Source organism: Cheilinus undulatus, linkage group 11 (genome assembly GCF_018320785.1).
Source record: "Cheilinus undulatus linkage group 11, ASM1832078v1, whole genome shotgun sequence".
NCBI lineage: Eukaryota > Metazoa > Chordata > Actinopteri > Labriformes > Labridae > Cheilinus > Cheilinus undulatus.
Genome location: NC_054875.1, coordinates 28,302,784 through 28,329,550, shown reverse-complemented (window position 1 = coordinate 28,329,550; position 26,767 = coordinate 28,302,784). Strand labels below are relative to the sequence as shown.

The 26,767-nt window shown below is 39.6% G+C and overlaps 1 protein-coding gene across 1 annotated transcript in view; it reads right to left on the bottom strand.

Annotated features, from left to right (window-relative positions):
- LOC121518146 (potassium voltage-gated channel subfamily D member 3-like) overlaps window positions 1-26,767 on the bottom strand; it is a 166,645-nt gene that overhangs the window by 3,814 nt on the left and 136,064 nt on the right. The window contains exons 3-7 of the mRNA XM_041800378.1: window positions 25,559-25,727; window positions 6,042-6,143; window positions 2,009-2,041; window positions 1,810-1,902; window positions 843-1,102 (exon numbers count right to left, since the gene is read on the bottom strand). Of these exons, the coding sequence (XP_041656312.1) occupies window positions 843-1,102; window positions 1,810-1,902; window positions 2,009-2,041; window positions 6,042-6,143; window positions 25,559-25,727 (657 nt within the window). The remainder of the gene's footprint in view (window positions 1-842; window positions 1,103-1,809; window positions 1,903-2,008; window positions 2,042-6,041; window positions 6,144-25,558; window positions 25,728-26,767) is intronic.

The window sequence follows — 26,767 nt, the reverse complement described above, 5'->3', positions numbered from 1 at the left end:
GTTTTGCCCTGCATGACAAAAAGGAAATTGGATCCTTTTGAGCTAAAGCCAATTTAACTGGAATTTCTAAAAAAGTTCTGACACTTTTAGACCTAAGAATTTGTTGAGTTAGGCCGGCCACACACAGGATTATGAGCCCGATTTGAGGCAAGATTTCCCTCCCCCGACCATTGTGGAGGCGTTTCCCGAGTGGTGCCTGTCGCAAACAATTATTTGTCTAAATAATCTGCATGTGTGTGGTGTGAACATGATTATTTTACTACTCCAAATTGAGCCGTATCCTCCCAGAACCCAAATCTTAAATATCAAACACATTTGATATATAAGATTCTAGGTTGTAGTGCCTCTGACGGAGTACCCACAACAACCAATGACAGTGAGCAGACAGAGTAGCGTCACCAGCCAGACCATATGTACTGTAACTGCTCACAACCATAAACACAACTGTAGCTTCTTTCCAGACAGGATTTCATCCTGAGTCTTTCCCTTGTTTTATGATCTTTGCTGCACCTGTAATGCATCATTTGAAATCATCCTTATGTCTGTTGTCTGACACGTTTTTAAAATTGTTTCAGATTAAAAAATCATCTAGTGTGTGGCCGGCCTTAGTGAGAAAACAATGTACAAATTCCTTCATTTTAAGCAACGTGCTGAAAAACAAACAGTTATATTTATGCACAGAACAAGCTAGTCACTAGCAGTTGTTTTAAGTGTAATGGCTGCTTTTCTTACACAAAGAGACTGACTTAATCATGATTGTAAATGTAGCTGAAATTTGAGAAAATAATAAAGACAAGTAAACTAATCTTTGTCTGAAATGTTAACATCCTGTTTGTGCTCACCTGGTGCTGAGAGGCTGGATGTGGATGGTGCTGAGCTCCTGCAGACCTTGTTGGTGTGTGTGTGTGTGTTTCAAAGGCTGCATGTGTGCAGGGGCGCTGGCTTTCGGTAAAGGGGAGTGGTGCTTCTTGCTTCGCCGGGTGCAGCAGGTGCCCGTCACACCATCCTGGCTGGAGAGGGAGGGGCTCCGAGACAGGTAATTCTGCAACCCCGCGTCCAGGTAGCTCTGCTGGTAATACTGCTCGTCCACAAACTCGTGGTTCTGCAAATAAAGACAAAGAGCGGCAGACAGAGGGGGAGTCATAAAAAAAGATTTACAACATTTAGATTTATGACCATGTACTCTGTTCAGCTTGATATAGCCTGTGATTTTCTGCTCCAGAGCACGAGTCAATAACTCCTCTGTGCATGTTTTTTTTCTTTTTCAAATGTGTGCACTTATTACTGCAAGAAATCCACATGTAACTTTTTATAGAGCTCAGCTTTGAACCTAATTTCTCTGGATGGTTTCTTAAAAATATAAAGCAGCTGGGATCACTGGTTCTGTGTTAATAAGAGATCATGAAACTAATTGTGCATGAAAGTGTCACTCATAGCAATAAACACACTGAAATGATTACCCAATTTTAGGCTGCTGACAGCTGTATCACTTGGCTGGGCTTACTGATTCGGCAGTTTGCAGATATTATTTACTCTTATCCATCTCATTACAAGTTTTCAAACAGAGCTTTTGAGTAAAAGACTCCAGAACACCACTTTGCATTACCTGCCTGTTTCAAAACAGCAGAGGTAATAATGAAAATAAGGAGGGATTTAACAGATTTTAGACAAATATTTCTTTTTGCAGAGCTTTATGACTTCACCATTCTTTTAGCTGCCATTTAACTGTCACTCAGGCTGTACCTAACCCACCCTATCATAGCCCTAACTCAAACCAGAAGTGTTATCTGATTGTTTCTGTGCACTCACGGTGGTTTTCTCCAGACAGTGCAGCAGGTGGTGATGCTGGCTCTCTAATAGAGATGCGGACTTGTTTAACCGCTGCTCCTCTTCAGTGGAACTCTGTAACACACACACACAAAAACACACACAAATGAATAATAAGCTTTGCTCTTCATTAAGACACTGATCAGGTGTTGGAGGTGTGCGGCCGGCTGCTTCTCAGTACCTGATTGGTAAGGTTCATCTTGTATGGAAGTTGCTTCAGGTGGAGAGGGAGACAAGAGAACAGACAGGGAGAGTTTTACTGGTTTTCTTGGTTCAGCTCTGAGAATAGACACCCTTCAGGCTGCACAAAGCACATCACTATTCTAACCCTGAGTATGTTCAATCTATCAGCATCAGAAGAGACAGAGCATTGATCTGGGAGACTAGAAGTACAACTCTCTCCTATTCAGTGTATATAACTCATATTAAATATTCCATCCTGACATTTTGCCTCCTCCTTTTATTGTAAAGCCTGGTTCCAGGCGACCCTCTTAATGACTTGTTTTCCATATTCCTTATTTTTTATACTGTAGCCTGCTTTCTTGTGTGTGAAAATGCATGTGCCTTTTCTGGCTCAGTGGTGTTTGGATGCGGGGCTCATTTCTGGGCTGCAGTGAGGTGAGTCAGAGGAACTGTTTGAGAGCCGCGTGAATCCTCTAGGAAAGAGAAAATAGCACAAAAACTCATTTGGTTGTAAATATTCAGCAGTTTTCTGCTTTTATTTGTCAGAACAAACTGTATGTTTGCTATGTTTTATAAGTGCAATAAATAATTTGAAAGTTAGGTCTTGAGGAAGTTGCAGACATGCTCTAGAACCTCTATAAGAACGTAAGTCTTAATAATATATCTAAAGGCTTTTAGCAGTTTTGGTTTGTGCTTTATATACCGCACATCCACATGGGAAGTAATCAGAAAAGAGCAGTTTTAAACTGTTATTTGGCAGAAGTATGCAAAAAGCTTTAAAGTCTAATACCCCTGCCATCTAAGAAGAGATTAGAAAGGAGCAGAAAACAGATTCTGCTGCATAATTGTTCCAAAAAGCTTTGCACTGAGCTTATATTGAGTATCTGGGACGATGTCAGTATATCGGAGAATGCCTTCATGGTTCTGTCATAAATAAGGCAGTGTTTCACGTATGCACACTTTCAGTGGGTTGCATCAGTCTTTCCCTGCAGAATCTGGGCTTGAGCTGTTGTTAAAAAAGAAACAGAGACAAAGAAAAAGTGTCCTGATCCTGAATGCTCTACAGCACCGCCGACAGGCAAGTAAAATGCCATGTTTGGAAGATTTGTAGATGCAATTTTCTGTTGGTTAAGCGGGGCGGCTGGTGCTGTAAGCAGAAGTGTCTTTGCTGAGCGGGTACATTCCCACTCTGATGACTCGGTTTGTTCTAGCCAAGAGCGCTCACCTGTGTTCACGTTGCTTATCTGCACCGAACACTGCAGTAAAACACAGGTGTTTAGATGGGGTTATTTCTAGCTTTTTCTATACATAGAAATGAAAGTCCATATCAGCAGTTTGTCTGGAGGCGGATATGTCTCTTCACCCAGGTGGCCACTGTATTGTACAGACTGGAACATCTTGATCTGCTGTGTGGCTCTGCATGGTGCTCTGCATGTTGTTAGTAAATATCTGCATTACGCTTCATTTAAGATGGACAAAAACATCTAGTTGTAGGAGTGTCACAATACCAACATTGTAAACCTCTTTATGATAGCAATATAAATTGCAAGATTCATCTGTGTTGATACCACAGCAATAAAAATAAAGTCCTAGGCAGCAAAACTGGGTGATTTTTGGTTTTAAATGATCCAACATTGCAGGACAGGTTCTGGACATCGCCTAAATGCACAAAAACATTCTTATGTACTTAGCTAAAACATGACCAAGATCGAAGTATCCCCGAAAATGAAGTAAACCTGAACTAAAGAAAATATCTTTTTGGTTTGACTTCATTATTAATAATCAATAAAAGAATTGTATTTTTCTATGTTTAAGTTTTGCAAATCTTGTAACTCCTGCAAGTATCAACAGATGCTAATCTAAATAACATAAAATCAATAAATAATTTTTAACCCTGAATAATTTCTAATAAAGCCACTTTATCATTCAGTATATGCACTGCAGTGAAACTCTACTCCTAGCATTTTGTGCTCAATTAAGATGAATGAAAAGTAACTGAATTCTGTATATATGAACAACACTGCAGCTTCTGCAACAGATTGCCTCATAAGGCAATATCAATATAAATTCAATGCATTATTCAGCCCCAGCTCTCAGATAAACACTGGTGCCTGTTATGATTCTGTCCTCAGCATTACTGTAGCTGAGAAAGAGAGCGAGAGAGAGACATTAGTATAGAGAGAGAGGAAGAGTCACTTGTTTTTGTCTTGTGCAGTGTCAGCCCGGGGCCACCATAGGGCTTGTAAACTGCAACATTTTGGTGAGGCAGAAACATCCTTGAGTTGTGTTTACATTTCCTGCTGCATCGCCTCAAGCCTGTTCCTCAGCTGGGCAGCTGGGCTCAGAGAAAGTCACATTAGATGTGCAGCTTATCGAATGAGATCACAGTGAGCAGCTCTGATGGGATGCTGGGTGGATTCTTAGAAATTCAAATTAAAAGGAAAATAAAAAGGCCTGCGTCGGATGTCTGCAATCGACGCTGAGTCTGAACTGTTTTCCCCAAGGACATGCAGAGGTCAGATACAAAAACTCACACATGTAAATACAACTTATGAAGGTTTTTCATGGTGGTGATCTTACCGTCAAGGCTGCCAAAAAGGGGAAGATAAAGGGCTTTCTGGGGCCCAGCCAAATGGAGGGGCCCAGTGGAGGTCAGGAAAATCATGTTCATTGTAAAGTTAAATTTAACCTGAATAATAATCACTCTTATCAAAGCAACAAAAGGGAATTTGATTTGTTTATGCTGAGGGACAATTTAGCCTTTTCCAAGATGTTTTTTTGGTAATGTTATCATTGTGGGGTGGCATGTTGAACTAAACCATTTGGAAAGACTTAATAGCTAAGCCGTGATTTGCACAAATGTAAAGATACCAGAGAGTAAAGTAGGAGGAACTGAAATAACTTTAAGGGGAAACAATTATTACATAATTGCAAAATTAAGGCAAAAATTTAAAGAAGCAAAATAGGTAAAAAAAAAAAAAAAGTGATAAATATTGGTCGGGAAAGGGCAAAAAGGCAGAAATGGGTGGGAAAATTGGGGGAAATGGTTAAAAGTGGCAAAAATGGGTTATCAGTGACAGAAAATAGGCAAAATGGCAAAAAAAAAAGTGTCAAAATGGGCACAGAAGGAATGAAAAAGGATTAAAAAATAATAAAAGTTCAAGCTGGCAAAAATAGGCAAACTGTAATAAAAAAAGGTGAAAAAGGCACTAATTGATTTAAAGTGGCAAAAATGGGCATTAATAAGTGGTGAAAAGTGGTTAAAGAGTGGAAAAAACAACCTAAAAATGTCAAAGGGGCAAAAAATGCAAAAAAAGAAAAAAAGAAAAAAGAAAAAAAATGGACAGTGAATGGAATGCAAAAGTATAAGCATTTTTAAAAGTGACAAAATGGGCAAACAGTGGTAAAAATTGTTTTTTAAAAAGGCAAAACTGAGTTAAAAGTACCAAAAATTAATGGTAATAAGTGGTGTAATTTGGTTAAAGAGTGGTAAAAATAGGTTAAAAGAAACAAAAATGAGATAAAAACATCAAAATGCAAAAATGAGGCAAAAATAGGTGGGATCATTGATGTTAAGCAGTTAAAAGTGGAGATAATCAGTTAACACAGGCAAAAAGGGGGAGTGGAAGGAATGAAAAGGGGTTAAAAATACATAAAAGTGTCAATATGGCAGAAATGGGTGGAGAAAAAATGATGAGGGATTAAAAAGTAGAAAAAATAGTTGAAATTGGCAAAAATCGGAAAACAGCTGCAAAAATGGGTTTAAAATGGCAAAAATTGGTTAAAAAAAAAAAAGTGGAAACAGTGGTTGGGAGGAGTAAAAAATGTGGCCTGAATAAATAATTGGAAGCCCCAGTAGCTTGGCATACTTTTTTTTGCTCCAAAATGTAGTAAATGTCAGTCAGGACATGAGCACCGATCCTACTGATCCAACACACATGCATTGACATCATCAACAAATCACAACGGTGGAGGGCCCATTCACTGGGAATTTCAGGGGCCCAGCCAATTCTGTAGGCAGGTCTACTTACTGTGAACTCCAGCGCTTCGTTGAACAGCCCGTTTCTCTTGCTGTGGAGGAAGGCATTGGAGCTCCCCGTCTTTGATATTCGTATCCTGGCCAAGCGTGCTTTCTGCAAAAAAACACAAGACCACAGAAAGCACCTGTTAGCTGGCGACTATACCTCCTCCTTTGTCAGAACAACTGAGGATCATTCTGACACATCCCAATGCCCTGAGCTACAGCAACTCTCACATGCTTGGATGTCTCACTTGTGATCGTATGGATCAAATCAAACATTTGCTACTAAAGCATTCACTCTGATCTGCTGTGATAAATTCACTCTGATCTCCTTTGATACTTATGAATGATTAATGTGGACGACATGATAAAACATTCCTTGGGTTGGAAATCAGTAACGGAAGCTGTTATGAGCGGAGCAGGTATGAATTAATCCTGTATGAATGAAGCAGCTACGTGTCACTTTCAGAAGTGGATTCAATTTATTTGGGTTGTTATTGTGCTGCTATGTTAGCAGATTTTGTTTAGTGAAATAAATCACCTAAGTTTTCAGGCCTGTTACGCTCTGCATTGTTACTGAAAATGAACCTTAAGTTATCAAACCAAAACAGCGCAGTTCGCCCACAGTCCAGGCTATTTTTCTCTCTCCCTCTCCTTTACAAGTGGATAAAAGAAGAAAAGACACTCATCCTTGGAGTCAATGCTTTAAACATCAGTTGCTTGTGGAGGGTTTTTACTCCCAACACTCCTGTTTTTTTGCACTGAATCTTCCAAATGTGTGTGACTATTTGAGTATACTCAGGCCTGTAGGGAAAAATGTGGGTCTCTATAAATCTCTCAGTTACTAGAACAACTGCTTTTACAGGATAGTGTAATCTGAGTCACTCATGTCTCAAAGGCCTACCATTTTCCTGTCAAAGTCAAGAGTGAGGTGTCAGACGAGGTGCGGCCACAAGTGTGTTTCTGTTGCTTCACTCTGCATTTTAAAAATAGAACGATGGATTGATTGAAGGGAAATTAGTGGAGGGATAAAGTGAGCTGTAAAAATGATGAGCAGCCACGAAACTTGTCTTGTAAAAGGGGCCGCATGAACTGCTGGGGGGTTAATTGAGTATGTGGATGTGTGTTTGCATATCTCCATATGTGCATGCCTCGTCTTCATAGCTGGATTTCCATCCATATATATCAGCTGTATGGAGAAATACGGAGCAGTAAGAGTATGCTAATGTATGCTAATTTGAGCACATCCCCTCACTTGAGTTTCATTTAGAACATGGTAATGATTGTTGACCTGCAGGTAGCTCATGTTGTGATTTGGTAATCTAAAGAAAAGCAGGGGAGATAAATAGGGGAGTGCGTAAACATACACATGCACAGCAGCCAATCTCTACTCCAGCATTCTTGCTCTTTTCAATTTTTTTTATCTCTTCCTGTTCTCCTGCAGCTTTATCTTTTTGTCTCTCACCTTCCCTCCTGCTCTCCTTGATAACTTTTCCTCACTGTCTTTGTGCCCTCAGACTCCAACACCCATGTACATTTTGTACTAGCTCAGCATTCCAGCAGACCTTTGGGATAACCCTTCATTGTGTTCTGGCACCGAGCTCAGCCAATCGGGAGTCTCTTTGGCTTTGGTGACGGTTGCCAGGCAGCGCAGGGGTAATGGAGGGGACGGTAAGAACACGTCCTGGGAGATTGGATCTACTTCTGCAGTTCTCTGATAGATTCCCAGGGCCTTTGGGACCCAGGCGCTTGTGTCTAAGGCCCATCTGTGCATCCGAGCAGAGCCACAGTACGACAGATTGAGCCTGAATTGCTGCTGAAGCATCATTCAGAGCTCACAGGAGTGTAGGAAAGTCATGGACACAGGGCATTCATTAACACCTACATACAACACCATGTGGAGGGTTACATGGTCGAAAGTATCTGCAGCACAGTTCTTTACACAGAGACACACATAGTCACATGCACAAGAAAGCAGCCCAGTAATCAGCATTGGAATAGTATTTACCCCAACATTGAATACACTTAAGGTAACAGCTTCATAGAGGACCATTTACTGCAAAGTACTGCACAAAAGTTTTTCCCTACACATAGTTTACTTGCACATTAAAGTTTGAAACTACAAAGTTGGGGAAAAATGTAGATACCATTGCTCATGTGATAAAATTATTGAGGCATTTGTGCCAAACAAAAATATTTAAATGGAAAAAAGACAGATTTTCCTGTCAACTGACCCACTGTGTCATTACTTCATGCCTCCTCACAAATACACTAATGGCAAATATAAGGGTAACATAAACGGGTCAGAAGCAGAGGAAGAAGACACTGGGACAGTGCCTGGGAGCAGTGAAAAAAACTTAAAAGATGAAGAAAGAAGAGAGGAAACTGCAAGTTGCAGTACATAAATACATCAATTCTTCTCTTTATCTTGAAAGCGATATACATTCTTTAGTTAATCAGACACTGTGATGTATCATTTTATGACTGCCATGCAGTTTATCAATAAAAAACAATTACAAATAATATAAATTAATATACATATATAGTATGGTATGGTAGTGTATCAAAATGCATCACAATGTATAGTATCATGTTTATTGGGGGTAGAATTGTATCATAGATGATGCATGTATCATGATGTTTCACATGTGTTAATTATAATCAGGGCCCACAAATAAAATGTACTCTGCCATAACTTATCGTATCACAACCATATCATACTGTACTGTAATATAACCCACCATACCATGCCATGCCATGCTATGCTGTGATGTATCAGATTGTACTGTATTGTATCGTATCCTATCAGAGGTCACGAATCAAATCGTTTTGTATTGTATCACATCGTAACACAGTGTATCATATTATATTGTATTGTATTGTTTTGGACTGCATCGTGGCGTATCATATTGTGATATTATTAAAAAAAGAGGTCATATGTCATATTAAAAATATTGTTTTGATGTCAGATCATGATGTATCATATCATATCATAGGAATGTATTGTGCTAGTATCAAAATTGGGGGTATCACATTGTATGGTATCGTATCAGATCATAGATCATAGCGAATTGTGCTGTATATATTGTATTGTAAGTAACCCTGATGGACTGTAAAATTAGAAGTAGCTATTCTGACCATTGTATCACACTATATTGTGACACTGATATTTGGGGGTCACAAACATAACTTATAACACATTGAATTGTATTGCATTGTGTCATATCCTACCATGCTGTATTGTGATTTTATCATAATGGGGGTTTCATATCGTATCGTGCCGTACCGTACCATACCGTATCCTGACAATTACACGCTGGATTTTGGGCTTCTGTCTTTAAAGGTGCACATGTATTGCTGTCTTTGTAGATGGATCATTTTGAGAGAAAATAGCAGAGATGCACAAAAGTCCATTTTTGCTAAGTCCAAGTCAAGTATCAGTCTGGTCACAAGTCAAAGTCAAGTCTCAAGTCTCTTGTCAGCAGCGTTCTCTGATCTACTACTGACATCCAGTCTGCCTAGATTAGGGGTTCTCAAACTTTTCAGCCCGTGACCCCAAAAATAAGGACATCAGAGACTGGGGACCCCCACCTTCCCTCGAGGGGGATAGAGCACATGATGTTGCACAAAGCATCATGTAAACTTGTATTTTAGGGAGTTTTTTAAACTTTTATTTACATTTAAGCATAAATATCACTTGATAACGATGTTTTTTTTATTTTAAATTTGACTCATTTTAACATTTTTTTTTACAACAATACATAAAATTTATGATTTTGAATCATATTAAATGTCTCTGATTTTTGGAAGGCATCCCGCAACCTCCCTTCACTGTCTTGTGACCCCCCTGAGGCCCCGACCCACACTTTGGTAACCACTGGCTTAGACTACTGCATTGCTATGTCTCAAGAATTTAAAGCACTTATTGTATTATCTTTACTGTATGTACTGTATACTGTATTATCATCATCAGTAGCAGTGCTGATTAGTTTTTTGATATATCACTTTAAAAAGACTCCTGCAATGAAATAAATAAAACACACAAGAGCCTTCCTTACAAAGTTAGTTTCTGAATAAACATGTCATATTAACATCCTTCATGCTTATTATTTAATATTCATGTAACCCAATGAGCTCACAAAGTTACTTCTCAACAGTAAATCTGGCCTAAAATAAATGTTTATAATGAAAGTTAAATTGCTGACTCTAATACTGCATGTGGACTTTATCTTAGTTAACGTGGTAGTTAATGGTAGTTAAGTTACCTGTTTGTTTTTATTGCCAAAGGTAAAGGCCAGCACTCTATGACACTGGTGTCGAGCAAATAAGGACTATTTTACCCTCTGAAAATATTCAGTGAAAGCCAGTCTAAGTTACCCTCTGTCTGCTAACAAAGACAGTAACAAGCTAACATCTTGCTAACAGTTCACAGATACTAATGCTATTTTTTCACACTGTTAAGTGACTGATCTATCTAGATGGGCTTTGAGGCGTTGGATATCTTGGTCTGACAGTCAAATCAGTAAAGTCTGATCCATACTTCTGCATCTAATCTACATCAAAGCTTAGGTTAAGCTAGTCCTGTACTTGCACAGAAGTCTGGACTGATGTTCACCTCCTCAAAACTGTACAAATGTGTCAAAATGATTCAGACCAGGAGCTCTGTGACAGGTTGACTGGGTTGCACAGTATTTCCTGCATTTTCAACATTTTTGTGTGAGTTTGAGTCTCTGAGCAATGTCTGCAGGTATACTGTGTGTGCTCAGGTGTGGGATAAATGGTTACAGAGGACAAACCAATTCCTCCAATCTACTTGTTGACATCTGAAAATATCTGCAGTGTATTTCCTTATCCTTTCTCTCACTGGACGAACTAGAGCCGAAAAGCCACTGTTCTCTGCCTCAACTAATTCAGCAGCAGTACTTTCAATTTCCACCAAATTCCCCTCTCCTTTCTTTTTTTTTTTTTTGCGATAATTACAGTATAATCATCTGCCTCTCAATATTAGGTTGTTTAAAGCCTGTGAAGTGTTGGAGAGAAGGATTATGTCACAGTTCACCCATCATAAAAAAATAATGATAGTGCTTTATGCAAAACCAATGTCAGTTGAAGCAATATGATTGGCGGTAAGGAAAAAAAGTTTTTATTTTCTCCCACAGAGAAAAATAATGCAAAGAAAAGCATTTAGAAAGCAGACTGCATCACACTTTCAGAAAATAAAATATTTTTAACAATACATACATTGCCTATAAAAAGAATTTACCCCTTTGGATGTTTTCCCTTTTATTGATTTTTGACCTAAATAAAAATAAAACGATAGTAGTCTCACGATTAATGAAATGGGGAGCACCTGACTGCAGTGAATGTGTCTCAAGTGATTAAAGTGTAAAGACACCTTTGTCTGGAAGGTTAAGTCAGTGCTTAATCAGTATTCCTGGCTACCATTACACCATGAAGACAAAAGAACACTCCAAGCAACTCTGAGAAAAGGTTATTTAAAATTATAAATCAGGGGGGTGCATACAAAAACATTTCCAAGGCACTGAACATCCCCTTGAGTTCAATAAAATCCATCATCAAGAAATGAAGCAATATGGCACATGTGAAAATCTACCTAGATCAAACCATCCTCACAAACTGAGTGACCATGCATTAGTTTGACAAGTGAGAGAGACCACCAAGACACCTAGGGCTTCTCTGAAGAAGTTACAAGTTCCAGTAGCTGAATTGGGAGAGGCTGCATACAACTGTTGCTAGGTTCAAAGCTTTATGAGAGAGTGGCAAAGAAAAAGCCACTGTTAAAGAAAACTGATATTAAATCTTGACTAGAGTTTGTAAAAAGGGCATGTGGGAGACTCCATGGCCATCAGACAGGATGGCAGACACGAAACACTGTACATCACCACAAACACACCATCCCCACTGTGAGGCACAGTGGTGGCAGCATCATGCTGTGGGGATGCTTCTCAGCAGCTGGGCCTGGAAGGCATGTAAAGGTAGAAGGTAAAATGAATGTGGTAAAATATAGGAAAAACCTGGAGGACAATGTTATTCAGTCTGGAAGAGAACTATTGCTTGGGAGAAGATGTATTTTCCCGCAAACAATGAACCCAAAGCATACACCGAAAGCTACACGAAAATGGTTTAAAGATGACAAGGTGAATAATCTGGAGTGGCTGAGTCAAAGCTCAGACCTCAGTCCAATGAAGAACTTTTGGATGGACTTGGAAAGGGCTGTTCATCCCCAATCCCTTTGCAACCCGAAAGAGCTTGAGCAGTTTTGCAAAGAAGAATGGAGTTAAGTTGCAGTGTCCTGGTGTGAAAACCTGATTGAGACCTATCCACATAGACTCAGGGCTGTGATTGCAGCCAAAGGTGCATCTAATAAGTACTGACTTAAAGGGGGTGAATATGCATGCACTGATTTATTTTATATTCCATATTTTTATTGAATTGACATTAATTTGCAGAAATCTGTTTTCACTTTGATGTTAAAGACATTTATTAAATTTTCTTTTTGTAAAAAAAGCCTAATTAGATTGACCATAGTTGATTTATAAAATCAATAAAAGGGCAAAACATCCAAGGGGTTGAAAACCTTTTATAGGCACACTATATTCCCTCTAATACAGAAGTAATTTACAGAGCAGCTATATAAGACTAAATCATGTCATTTTAATCCTAGTTAGACAGAATCCCTGTATAGGGTCAATCAGTATTTAAATATTACAGCTATAAGATGCAGGGCAGCACACCTGCTTCTTTTTTAACACTATCTGCTGCCAGTTGAGGGGTCTACACTGGCATAATCTCAAAGCTGATCAAAAACTACTACATTTTAACTCGCTCCTAAGTCATACTCTGCTGAGTATTGCCAGGAAGTTTTCAAGTTAGATTTCCTTTTTTTTGTGAGTGAGAGTTGAGGGGAAAAAAAGTTATGGCACTTTGTGAGTTCCAGCTTTGCTTGACTGCCTATATAGGATTTGGCTGAGTGAAAAGTGGAGCAATCGAGCTATGAGACCAGATTAGGTTCAGCCTCAGGCCTGCCTCAGAACCAGACAAGTGAGAGAGGAGACCATCTGATGGGGGATCACACTGACACACAACCAAATAACACGCATACACACAAATAGCCTTGGAACAGTCTTTTTTTGTCTTGCAGCTGCCACTCACCTACAGAGCAGCTTTTATACATGCCGACATTTCTACTACAAGGAAATAAGTGTCTGACTTCCTCCGAGGTGTGTTGCTTTGTGATAACATGCACACACATATATTCAAGCACACAGACAGTCAGAGACATAAATAACAGGCTGACCAGAGAGAATAAGAGGAAAAAATAAGACGATTAATTTTGGGAAAAACTGACTTGTGGAAAATCCACCTTGGGGTTGGTGAAGTCAGAAAGTCTGTATAAAGGCGAGAATTGATTCTGAGGGAATCAACTCCACAGACTCCTCTGGTCTGCTGATATCCGTCTCAGCAGCAAAGACAGCTTAACCTCAGACTAACACCACTCAGAGACAAAATACCTTTGCTAAGCCTGGATTAGCTCCTCTTTATAGAGACAAGAACACCTCAGCCTGGGAGCTGCTCTAACGCGGGTGTTCAGGTTTTATTTTACGAAGGACATCATTCATAGCAGACCTCTTGACCCGGCACCCCCTCCTTCCCAGTCGACATCTCCTCATCTATTCTGTCAGTTTTCCTGTTTTTCTGAGAGTGCAGACGACTATATTGATTGTCTCGAAGGGCGAAACACTCTCAGCCAGAAGACTTCTCCACCTTTTGACTTCAACCTTCAGAGGGACGGAGAAAAACGAAAGTAAGATCATTTGGAGCAATTGGAGTGAGACTCTGAGGGAGGGAGGGGGAGTTTGTTTTGGTTTTGTGTTGTTCTTTTTCATTTGAGCCTGGAGCCAATGTAAGGCTCATGAACCACAAAAGACAGTAATCGTACTATTGGGTGATTTTGAGGGCAGTGGCTGGTCCATTCAGACACATTCTCAGTAAAAGTGTTTTCACATACATTGGAAAAACTTCCCTAACAATATGAGAGATGTGTATTGACTGTGCTGCTGTTTCCCGAGGAAAGATGAATCATTTATTACTGAGACACTTTATCAAACAATTACCCATGCCTGATACTGCTTTTTTTTGAGATCTGTTTTAGCAAAGTTGTGATTTGGAGATGAAACAAAACAGTCAACGAGGACAAGTAAGAAACTTTTTACAAAAATTTAACAGAAACTACAATTGTCCCCTGGTGGTTGTAACTCTCCATGAGCTTTAATTGAAGGTACAATAGCCAGGCATTGAAAGTACAATGGTTTAGGGATTTACTGATATCAATTTGGGTTAGTTCATTCAAAGTCTTGGTGAATACTTAATCCTTATTGGCTGGAAGGTGTCCATTAACTTTTATATTTGGACACCAATGGAACTTCTGAAGTAGTTCTGGTAAAAAAAAAAATCTTTACACTGTACCAAATTAATGCGCTACAGCCATTAGAAGAGGGGAATAACCAAAGCAATATGAAGCAGTCACATTCTTTAAGCAAATTGAATACAAGAATGAGTGATTCACAACTTAATTTAATTTATTTGTTACTATATGACAACTCTGATGACTGGAATGTTGCTGAGGAACAAGAGGAAAAAAAAAAACTTATTTAAACTTTGAAAACTTTCCTGCTGATGTTCTACAATGTTGGGTAAAAAAGAGGAAATGTTGTGGTTTCTGTGGTAGAGTGAGTCTAACAAGACTTATAAGCAAGGGGTGAACTTGAGCCTGATCTATGACCTCGTGAGCTTGATCTATGACCTCCAAAATCCACTTAAGTCTTCATTGAGTCTCAGTGGATAATTGTTAACATTTAGAGAAGACCCCCTAAAGAGTTCTTGAGCTAGCATTTCACAAAAATGGTGCTGATGTAGTGATGAATAAACTTCCCTTCCATGTTTCTTTTTAATCACAGTGGTTCTGATTGTATTATAAAATGCTGAGGTTTAATTATAAGCCCTACACAGGTTTCCTACCTCATCTGCACAAACCTTTTGTTTTTTACTCTTTCCTTGAGCACCAAAGACTTGAAATGGAAAATGTACGCACAAACAATAAATAAATAGAAACAAACACTCCATACGTATTTGTTATAAATTCAAAAATCTAAGAAATGACAAGACAATATGTCAACCAGTCTTGTCAAAGCCTGCAGGTGGATGATGGGGAGGGTGGTGATGCTTAAAGTATGAATGCAGAACTGGTTCCTTGCAGCATTGGCATTTAGAGAAACTGAAGGGGAAATGAGAAATTTTGCAGCTTAAAAAGACTGACAAATTGGGAGGATGTATTTGTACGATTACTGTGGAGAATGATGCCTGTCAAGTGTGTAACCGTGCAGTGAGAGTTGCTTTTCTCTGAAAACCTTTGTGGAGAATGAGTCAGCTGTCACCTTCCCTCACATCAGATCAGAGCTGATCTGTGACAGATTTATAAAAGGGAAAGTGAGCAAAGCAAACTTAGATTATATGAAATGTCTTGAAGAGGTAAAGGGCTATGACATATGAAAAAAGGAAGAGACAAAAGTGATGGTACAGTAAGGCTGGCTACACACCACACTGGAACTAGATATTACCTATGATTTTATGCCATGGTTGCCCCACAATGACAAATGGGGTGTAACCCAGCTGTGGGGTATCATAAAAGGGGAAGGGCTGTTTTGCAGCAGTTATGCTTTAAAACTTTAAAAGACACCTACATCTCTGCACAGATGTGAAGGAAGATTCAAGATTTAGTTTAATAATGCAGAAGATGTGCTTATTTCTGCTCGCTCCCTCTCTGCTCCACCTATTGTCACAGCTTCTCCAGTTGGCAGATATGGTTTTTTTTAGCCTCTTTAGCATCTTATAAAGATGCACACGGTGAAGTTGGGGTCTGTTACAGACAGAGAGCAGAGGAGAGAAACAGGGATGTCTCCTGGTCTGTAAAAGTTTCCATTTACATCCCAAACTGTGGATTGATGACAGGACTGAAAACAGAAATCAGTTATAACTTTTTTGCATTAGGAGGTAATTTTTCTCAAATCAAAGCTATTTCAATCAAAAACATCTAAACAGATCAAGTTAAATATTAACATAGGAGTTCTTCTTTCAAATCACCACAACTTTCTGCCTGCATTTCCTTTGATGATGCCAGAATTGCCTCCCAGAGCTGCTGTTTTGAGGTAAACAGCCATCCACCCTCATAGAGCTTCCTTTTAAGGATGCTCCACAAATTCTCAATAGGGTTTAGGTCGGGGGATGATAGTGACCACACCATGATTTTTCTCACTTTATGCCCATAGCAGCCAAGGCCTCAGTGGGATTTTTGCAGCATGGGATTGTGCATTGTTTTGCATAAAAATGATTTTACTCCAGAAGGCACAGTTCTTTTTTTACCATGGCAGGAATTGGACAGTTGGAAACTCCACAGATTTTGCTGAGATCATTTTGACTCCTTGAGACACCATAAAGGGGCCTACCAAGTCTTTGTAGCCTTGTTTGGACATGGTGGCCATCCACCAACCATCTAGATCTCCATCCATCGGGACCATCCAGTGTAGTGTGACATTCAACAGTGAATAAATCTTGGAAAAAATTAGTCTTCATATATTTCTGAGCCCACTGCAATTGTTTTTCCTTGTGGGCATTGGTTAAGGGTGGCTGAAATACAGCCGTACGCACATCAGCAAGCCTCTGGATGATCCTGAATCGAGAGGTTCTTGGGACTCCAGAGGCACCAACAGCTTCAAAAACCTGTATGCTACTCATCAGTTGATTTTTCAGTAGTAGTAGTACTACTGAAGTAGTTTCCCTTTAATTAGGCTCACCTGGCAAACTAATGACCAAACCTTTCTGAGAGTGGTGTCAGTGATGTAAACTGACAGGAGAAGCAGCACAATTGAAAACTTTAATTAAAAAACTAAAAATCATGTGTTTTTTAAATTGGAATGATATTTGCATAATAACTGGAACACAGTGTATATGCCACTGAAATTCTGACATCTACAAAACCCCCCAAAACTGGTAAATTACTAGGATGGTTTGTTTAAGAACACTGCATTAAGAAAATTAGATAAGAAATATTTGAATACCTAATTCATTCCAACTAAGACTTTATCAGTTTGGGAAATGTTTTCTCACAGTATAGACTTGTATAATTGATTTGAACCACTTAACAACTACTTGGTGGTACAATAAAAAGATGAATTTGAAAAATGTTATCAAATAACTTTAATGAGAAGAGAAGATTTTTCTTCCTGTAAGAATGATCACACCTTTCCATCTGCTTTCTAGACCTTTAATTCAATGTTTTGACTATGGAAGAGTCCTTTTTGTTGCAGCTAGCAGATGCATGTGTAATAAATCTCTAAATGTGTGTCTAAATGTGGTTATTTTCATTCACTCCTGTTCACACAGCTAAAAGCCAACCTGAGAAGAGCTAATATCATTAAGGGATCCAGAAGAATACCACCGCCTCACTTTAAGCTAAGCTTATTAAAACCCCTGCTCCCTCTTTCTTAATCCTTCTGTATCACTCGCCCTTTGTGAACCTCCGTTTAAATCTTCGCCTGTCAGCTTTACTATTCAGAATCTGCAATTAGACCTACCTGAGGATATTAATACCGTTATGCTAAAAAGCTTCAACTGCAGATAGTACACCTCGAGTGGGACTGTAAGAGTTAAAGTCAGTGTTCAATCCATTGCAGGAGAAAAGGAGTGACACTGAAGACTTTAGAAAGAATGGAAACCATACTTTATGCAACTAGTGGCATCTTCATGCATCTTTCCTTTGTGCAGTGAGATAGATCAGGGGCCAGTCTCTCTACCACCACCCAGATGGATCACTAATTGTAATGGGAGCTCAGAACAGCTAACAATTAGACCAGAATGAAGATGGATGTGAACAGGGGGAGGGAAGAAAAGGGGAGAGGGAAAGGGGAGCAGAGAAAGACGGCTGGAAAATATTGAGGGGCTAATGCTACACGTCCTGTCCTCAATAGCCCCCCTTTTCTTTGCTCCTGTCCGCTCTCATTTCATTGTTTAAGCACTGTGAGAGGCAATCCTGGCTCAATACCTAATTTAACATCACTGTATTCTAAGAAGTGATCAGAGGAAGGGGAGGATTGATTTTCTGTGAACTTAAACCACACACAGGTAATAAATACTGAACAAATGACATTTTGTTATACTAAATGACCAGTGACACTCACTAAATGGTTGGCTCTCTGTCGGAGAAGGTCATGTGTCATTAAGGTTATGGAGCATTAAAGAACACTGCATGTCATGTAGACAGTAGTAATAGGGGATTGAAGAATATGGCATGCCTGAGTAATTCATGGCTCGAGGGAGCCATTAAAGATCACAGTTGTCATTAGTGGTGAAAGAGTGGCCCGCACAATGCTAATGGCTCTATCATACACCCTCTACACTGATCTTTCAAAGTGTGAGAGTGTGCCAACCTAGAGTCAAAGAGCATTAAATTAATGTGACATAACATGTAATGATCTGAACACATGTCAGCAGCAGTTCTAGAAAAGGCAGTAAAATTCAGTCCGGTTGGCGCAAATTACACAAGACAAGAATCTACAGCTGCTCTAACAGCTGTGAAAGGCTGGACTGAGGAACAGCAGGGCTTTGAGTAGATGAGAAATACCCACATGGTGACTAAGGATGGGGAAATATTGAGCTTGTTTAATGTTTTAGCTCGCTAACAATGTTTACTAGAACTTGAAACAGAGTGCACAGATAATTAAAGGGAATTGTTGTTAGCTTAGCATGTGTTATAAAGGATCTAATATTTGTATACACGTCCATTTGTCTGAGATATTTTCAATTGAACCATGAGGGAAAAACTTAAAATACCACTAGAAAGTTGTACACCCCTTTGTGATCTAATAAAAATGTAGCATCACATTGTCCTTAAAGGAGAAAAAAAGAACTAAAAGGACTCCATTAAACAGGTTTGGTTATGCCAACATCTCTAAAATCCATCCCTTACCATCCAATATTCAGTGAGCTCTCAGCAACAGCAGGATGACAGGTATGCAAGGGTTACAATGAGTGGAAATTGACCTCTAAATGATGGCAGATGGTGTCCATCTGTCAGAGGTACACAAGAATAGGGCAGAAAAAAATTTGCAGTGACCTTGGCCTTGGATCACCAAATCTGAATCAGTTCGTCTCTGAGTCCAAGTGGACGTTTGTGCCAAATAAGAAGTCATTTCCCCTGTGTGCTCACAAGAACAGGGGGCGAGACAATAATGGTATGTACACAGATGCTGCTATGACTAGCCCAAACAAATGAACAACCCCATATCAATGTCATTTAGATTTTGGTTAGTATACTAGTAATGATGAGCCAAGAAATGAAATGAAAGCCAAATGTGCTTTCATGCATTTTTGCACCAAAGAGAGACATCCGCCTAGTCACTCTGCCATAAAGCTCAGGCCAGTGGAGGACTGCAGTGATGGTTGTCCTTCTGGAACTTTGTCCCATCTCCACACAGGATCTCTGGAGCTCAGTAAGAGTGACCATCAAGTTCTTGGGCACCTCTCTCACTATGGCCTTTCTCACTATGCTGCTCAGTTTTGCCTGGTGACCAGCTCTTGGAAGAGTGCTAGTTGTGCCAAACGTATTATATTGGAGAATTATGAAGGCCACTGTGCTCTTGGGAACTTTCAGTGCAGTGGTATGTTTTGTAGCCTTTCCAAGACTGGTGCCTTGCAACAATCCTGTCTCTGACCTCTGCAGCCAGTTCCTAAGACCTCATGGCTTGGTGTTTGCTCTGATATACATTGTCAGTTGTGAGGTCTTCAATAGAGAGGTGTGTTTTTCATTTCATGTCCAGTAAATTTAATTTACCACAGGTGGACTCCAGTCAAGTTGTAGAATAATCTCAGTAACTATCAAAAAAAAAAAAGAAAAAAAAAAGGGAAAAACCTGAGCTAAATTACAAACATTTTTAGCAAAGGGTCCAAATACTTATGTCTATGCATAGACTGTAGAAAGAATTGGACAAACCCTGTGTGACGTCAGCCATCTGCTTACAATAGGCGGACTCAAACAGCTCTTGAAGCCATTCAGCGGAGGCTTCCATATTGAAATTAAGGTCTCAACTGAACTTTGGATCAACTAAGCGTGACTTCCTGTCAGCTAGTTAGCATTCTGGTTGACAGAAATGTAGCTTCTGCCTGTCGAGCAATCTGTCAATCAAATGAGACGCACCAATCAGTCCGCAGTGAGGTTTTTCTAAATCATTGTGGTACAACCCCCCCCCCCCCCCCCCGTACAGTGAGACATTAGCTAATGACACGTTTGGTTTTTTGAACCAAGCTGTAAACCACTTTATTTCTACAGTGAAAAACCGGCTGTTTAAAAAGTGTCCAGACAGGACTTCCGGTGTTCCTGTAACCAGCCTGAAGTGGACACTTGTACTGCAATTTTTTGCAGGACCGGAGGTTGCTGCTTGTGTCTATGTGATATTGTGTTTTCATTTCTTATTAATTAGCCAAATTTATGAGAAAAAAACATGACCACATATAGTTTTCCCCTGACTGAGCACATATTTCAGAGTAGATATTCACATGTGTTTGATTGTGGGAAGTTCAAATTTTTGGTTGTAATTAAAATTCAATTTATTGTGCAGGCCTGCTAGAGATGCACCAAAAGTAAAATTTTACAGTTCAAAATAACAATTTAGCCATGCAGATATTTACATCTATGTAAGACTCCAACTGCTCACACATTTTCATTTTGTTTGAGCATGAAAACAGATCAGATTTTGTTTCACAGGTCACATCCTCTGCCTAATGAAAATACCCTTCGAATCAGCAGTTAAAGGGATATTTTGGTATTTTTGAAGTTGGGTCTTATGAGATACTTGGCTATAGTAGTGGCATTAGCTGCCAGTGATTTCTGTGAAAATTGATCCTGTGGTTATTACGAGCTCAGAGAGATCTGCGGCATTGTGGCTATAGATGGGAACGTTTTATCCACGTAGTCTAATGAGTTTTGTATGCTGTGTCAAAAACGTGCAAAGCACTTCATTTCTCACAGAAAAACCCTCTTTGTCAGGCACTAATCTACGCTGCAGCTTCTGGTATTTTGTTTCCTTCTGCCGCACACTGATGTCCTCTGATCAGCTGTGTGGGTCTGCGTGCCCCCAACGCACCGATAATAACACCACACTAGGCTAAAACAAAGATAAAATGAGCAATTTCAACTTGAGTGCTGATGATTTACAGTTTACTGTGGATACAAGAGGATATTTGTATGAACCGGAGTACACAGAAGAAGAACTTGTATAGATGGAGAGTCAAGGGGCTGAAAGAGAGAGCAGAGAAACTTCATATGAAAGTTTTGAGCAGGAGAGCTCCCGAGCTACCTGGTGGCATAGGTGTGGAAAATGCAAACCCATACTCTCTCTGAGCTTGTAATAACCACAGGATCAACTTTTACAGAAATCACTGGAGGCTAATGCCACTACTATAGCTAATTACCTCATATGACCCAACTTCAAAAATCCCGAAATATCACTTTGAGATGGCAGCATTAAATTTATTGAACACAACAGCTAAATATTGATTATGGAAATCCGTTTATGCCGCATTATTTGCTGTTAGCTGACGTTTGTCAGCAGGGCTGATTTTAGCCAAATACTGATGTTAAACCTTTGCACCGGTGCATCCCTGTAAGTCCGATTCAGATAAATTCATTTATCCCAAAGGGCAATTCTGTTTTGCAGTCTACCAGACTGTACATCTACAAACAACAGCAAACGTCAGAGACAATAATAAATAGTCGGTACATTGACTGAGATGCTCATTGACACGTTGACCCTCTCATAAGGTCCCTTTAGGAATGACACACCCCTGGTCAGGCAAAGATTAAAATGCACAGTTAAGAACAGCAGAAGACAAAAATAAATAAGATACACTGAGGTGCACTGCAGAGTTCATTTTAAGTCTTCATTCATAGAATGTATGAAAGAACCACCAGCATTAGAACTCATTTTAAACCACCATTAAATGCCAAACAAGGAACTAATATACATGATGTTCAAAAATCCGCTAATATGATGACTGTAATATAAAGAGGCTTGCTGCTTAGGTGCACTTTAGAGGAGGTATGAACAAGATGGTGTTTAGGTCAACAATCAGCTGCTATAAAAATCACAACACTTTCAGCAGATTTCATCACTGAAGTTTGAACAATAAGCATTTTGAGACACATTCTGTTTCTGTTAGGCATACAAGCTAAAATTCTAAGCAATACTGTATCCTGTGGCTAATAAAAGACAGAAATAGCACACAGATTATGTCATCTAAATGCCATAAAATATCAGATTTGAAAACCTTACATCATACACTCTGAGTCAGATTTGGTGTAGTGATAAAATTCTCAAGGATCCAGGTGGAATATCAATATAAAGGCAGTGATAAGGCATTTGAGTCATGCTGTTATGAAAGAGAAACATCTCTTTGTTGGATGTATGGGTGCTGGAACAAACTCTGACCTCACTGCGGGCTAACCAGGGAGGCATTCAAGTGCCTGAGGGAGTCATTTTGCACCGTTTAATGACGACAGCACCGTCATGCTACACTGGCCAGTGTGAATGCTTCTGGAAGCGTAGTTGTCTGGTCCCGGGCATTGTTTAGGCATTGCACCACACTGCGGCTCAGAGGAGAACACACAGGAAGGTGGGACGGACCAAGGGCAGGCCCGAACTTACAGGAAGTACAGCGAACGCACTCACAGATGTGTATGTGACTTCATGCACTTAAACAGATGTACACACAAACACGAGCAAAAAGACGGACACACACCTTCCTCCCAGCATGCCTCATCTGGGTGATTGCTATTTCAGGAAAGAGCAAAGCATTAGGACACACGTCTCCTCCAGCTCTCCCCCCTGCCTCCTCTGCTGCCTCCTTCGTTGTCACCAGTCCTCTCCTCTCCTCTTTCCTGCGTCAACATCTCATCGGTTCCTTCCTGTTTTCAATCTAGATAATTCTCCCAACCTCTCCATCCTCCTGTGTCCCCTCTGTGTGTCTTTTTTCTCCCTGAACACTTGGCTGTGCTACACCGGAGTCTCGTCTGGCAGACAAGGTTACAGTTAGTTAAGACTGGGGCGGCGGTCAGGCCACGGTCGATCTGCGGGACTTTAAACAGATTTAAAGTACAACCGGAGAGCATGTGCCGAGATGGATGAGAGTAATCACAGAAGGGATGAGGAGGAGAGAGAGGAGAAATAAGCAAAGGGAGTGAAAAAAGCCTTATTTGGTGTGGGGAGGAGGGATGAGAGGATGAAATAAGCTCTGAAAATATGTGTCAGTGTGAGCACGTCTGCCAGCTCCAAGCAAACACACCACTATCTATCTCAGGAGAACAAAAAGTGTCAGCTTGCCCTAAAACTAAGATTACCAGCCCAAATCTCCCACAGTCTGTGTGTGTATATGTGTGTGTGTGTTGCTGATGATGACGCAGACACCCAGTTTGGCTCATGGACACGCCACAGCAGGATTCTTTAAAGGTCTAAAGGCTGGGCTATTTACCCAAAGGACGATAGCATCTTTAAATCCTCTGCAGTTTAAAATTGACTTTACATAATCCATTTGGAAATTTGTGCCTGTGTGGGTTTTTATTTTAACACTTACTAGGATAACATCTCCTCACAAGGACATCAACAAAAATGATCATGCACTAAGGAGAAACTGCTGTTAATCGTTTCTTTAACAGGCTATTTTTAGGATTTAGACTCAAGTTATTGGATAAGGCTCAGGTAATGATAACAGAGGTAGAGCTCTGTATGGGAAATTACATATATTTTACTGTAAAAAATGTTTTAATTAACAAAGTAATGGGTGTATATGGGATTAAAAATTCTAAATATTTTAGCTTGTTTTCAAATTTTCCCACCCAAGGCTCCTGTGAGGACTTCTTAGCTAAAAGTGATAAATACTGTTATTAATACTAATGCCTCTTTATGAGCTATAAAAGAAAGTAACATTAATAATTTCTTTACAGTTTTTTTAATGACTGCAGTTGTCATACAAATAGCTGAAAGTTGCCATTATTCACAACAATAAGTTTAAATAATATCTTTGAACCCAGCTTGTGCAGGTTCATTATGAGAATAGCCAAGAAATAATGAGTACTGCAAATGTCCACGGGGGGGCCATAATCAACTGACTAATAGTCCCTCATAGGAGCTTTAATGACTGTTTTGTTAGGCTTTTGAGACTAGCTTGGGTTTGCCAATTGAGTTCTTTCTGTTATTCTCACTGTTGGGCCTCATTCACCAACCAGTAGGAAGATATTCATATAAGGGCTTTCAAAAGATAACAGTTTTTTTATCGTGATTAATCTCAGGATTTCTGTAGTTGATCGCTTTTGGTTGTGCTCTCTTTATCGCATAAAAAAATTCCACCATTTTGCATTTAAATCAGTTTATGTGTCGTTTTTGAATGTTTCTACTGGCTTAAAGGGTTACTGACTTTCAGATTGGACACAGACGTGCTTTTATAGATAGATTGAAGACTTAGCCACAGAAAAAAGAATTTGTCATGGATTGAAAAGCAAATAAGTGAACAGTTAAAAAGGTGAATAGTTCAGGTAATGCAATAAATCTTGACAGCCCTAATTCATATTATAGCAAAATCTGAGAACTCTCCAGAGCCCTCTGTGGCTCTTTGACTGCATGTCATTCCCTACTCTCTCATCCCTGTCTTTGTCAATATTCACTATGCTGTCTCTCCAATAAAGGTGAAAAAGCTAACTGTTAGAAAAATTGAGACACATTCTATCCTCTGTTTCCACCAATTTTTCCCTGAGTTATAACTTTTTCCCTGAATGTGAAGTATATCCTTTTTGCTTTATAGCATGATCATTTTGAATGAGAGGGCTATCTAAATGAGTGAGATCATACAAACTATATTTATGTGTGTAGTATATACACTGGCACTTAATATCATATAATATTCAGCCCTTTCTGTTTCATTTCACTGCCCCTTTAAAACTGTCAAAGTTCTGTTTATACATGGAGACCAACACATGATTGATTTACAGGTTGCAGATGAAGTCACACAGCAGTGGAGAACTACCCTTGGGGGGCGAGTGGTGATTTCTCCATAGAGAAACTCTCACTAAGAGAAATTATTATATAGAAGAAATTAGAATTGCCTGACTCTGGGTAAATGATAAAAAAACAACATCTCTCTGCAGAGCAACAGTGAAGGTCAAGGTTCAGGTACACATATCAAGAGAGTGGATTCACGATGATACTTTCTGAATATGCATCAAACACTTACTGTTCATATGATTGAATGTCAACATGAATTTAACAAACAATCCTCAAAAGACCAGGGGGAGACCCGTGGAGCCCTCTCCTGTGGGGAGAGAGACGTCAGCGCTTCCTCAGGGGCTGAAGGCCTAGGGGTTCAACTCTCTGGAGCCCAGCTGAGGAATAACAAAACTGCATTCACCTGTACTTTCTGCGCCCGCCGCTTGTCTGCTCTCTGGTTCTGGTGATAGATACGGCTGAAGTTGGACACGATGACAGGGACAGGCAGGGCGATTACCAGCACCCCACTCAGAGAACAGATCGAGCCGAAGATCTTTCCTGCAATTGTCTTAGGAACCATATCTCCATATCTGTGAGGGAAGAAAAGAAAGGGAGGAAATTAAGTACACCTTCTGATTATACATTATGTAAATATTTGCAGCAGAGACACACATTATCAACCACTGAACCTGTTCTTCTTGCACAATCTATCCATCTTCCTTTTAAAGGCCTCTCCAAACCCAAACTGAAAAGAGCTCGACCTGCTGACTCTATCCCGCTACGAGAGAGAAAGAGTGAAGTCTCTACCAAACCTCCTCTGTCACTGATCAGCACAGTAACATCCACAGACTCATTCCCTGACAGCAGATACTATTAACCTTTGGAGAAAAGCAAGAGGACAGCACAGGAATGCCAGGGACATTTCACAAAAGTAATCTGGCCTGACTCAATCTGAAATATTTGCAAGTCAAAAGTAATCTGGTCTTGAGCTCAAAGACAGACAACACAATTACAATAACTCTATCAAATAAGCTGCTTTTTTCTTCCCAGAGGAAGAAGCCCTATGTGGGAATCAACAGGGGAAGAAGAAGAAGACTGAGGAGAAGAAATTCAAATGCTGAAAGAGCACAAGTTATTTTAGAAAAGCAACCTTTATTTATAATGGTGTTCATTTCTTATTCATGGGTAAAAAGTGCACGTAATTTGTTCTTGTTTTGCAGCTAAACAAGAGGTTCTGCTGAATTTATTTGAACCCACTTCAAGTCTGACTAAAAATACACCCTGAACAAAAGCCTTTAACCACTGAGTTTTACAGATTAATACGTGGAAACGACTGTGGAAACAAAGAATCCTGTATCAATGAGGGAGCAATATCAACAGAAATCTTTTATCCTTTGCTGTGAGATGTACAAAGCTTATAAAAGTATTCACCCCTTACATTTTTTTAATCTATATAATTCAATCATGGTAAATATGATTTCGATTTTATGACAAAAAACCTCTTTAATCACAAAACAGATTTCTGTGAAGTAATGTCAATAAAATAAAAATATGTAACATTAAGTAAGTTACTGCATAAATAGTAACCCCCTTCAAGTCATTATTTATTAGATGAACCTTTGGCTTCAAT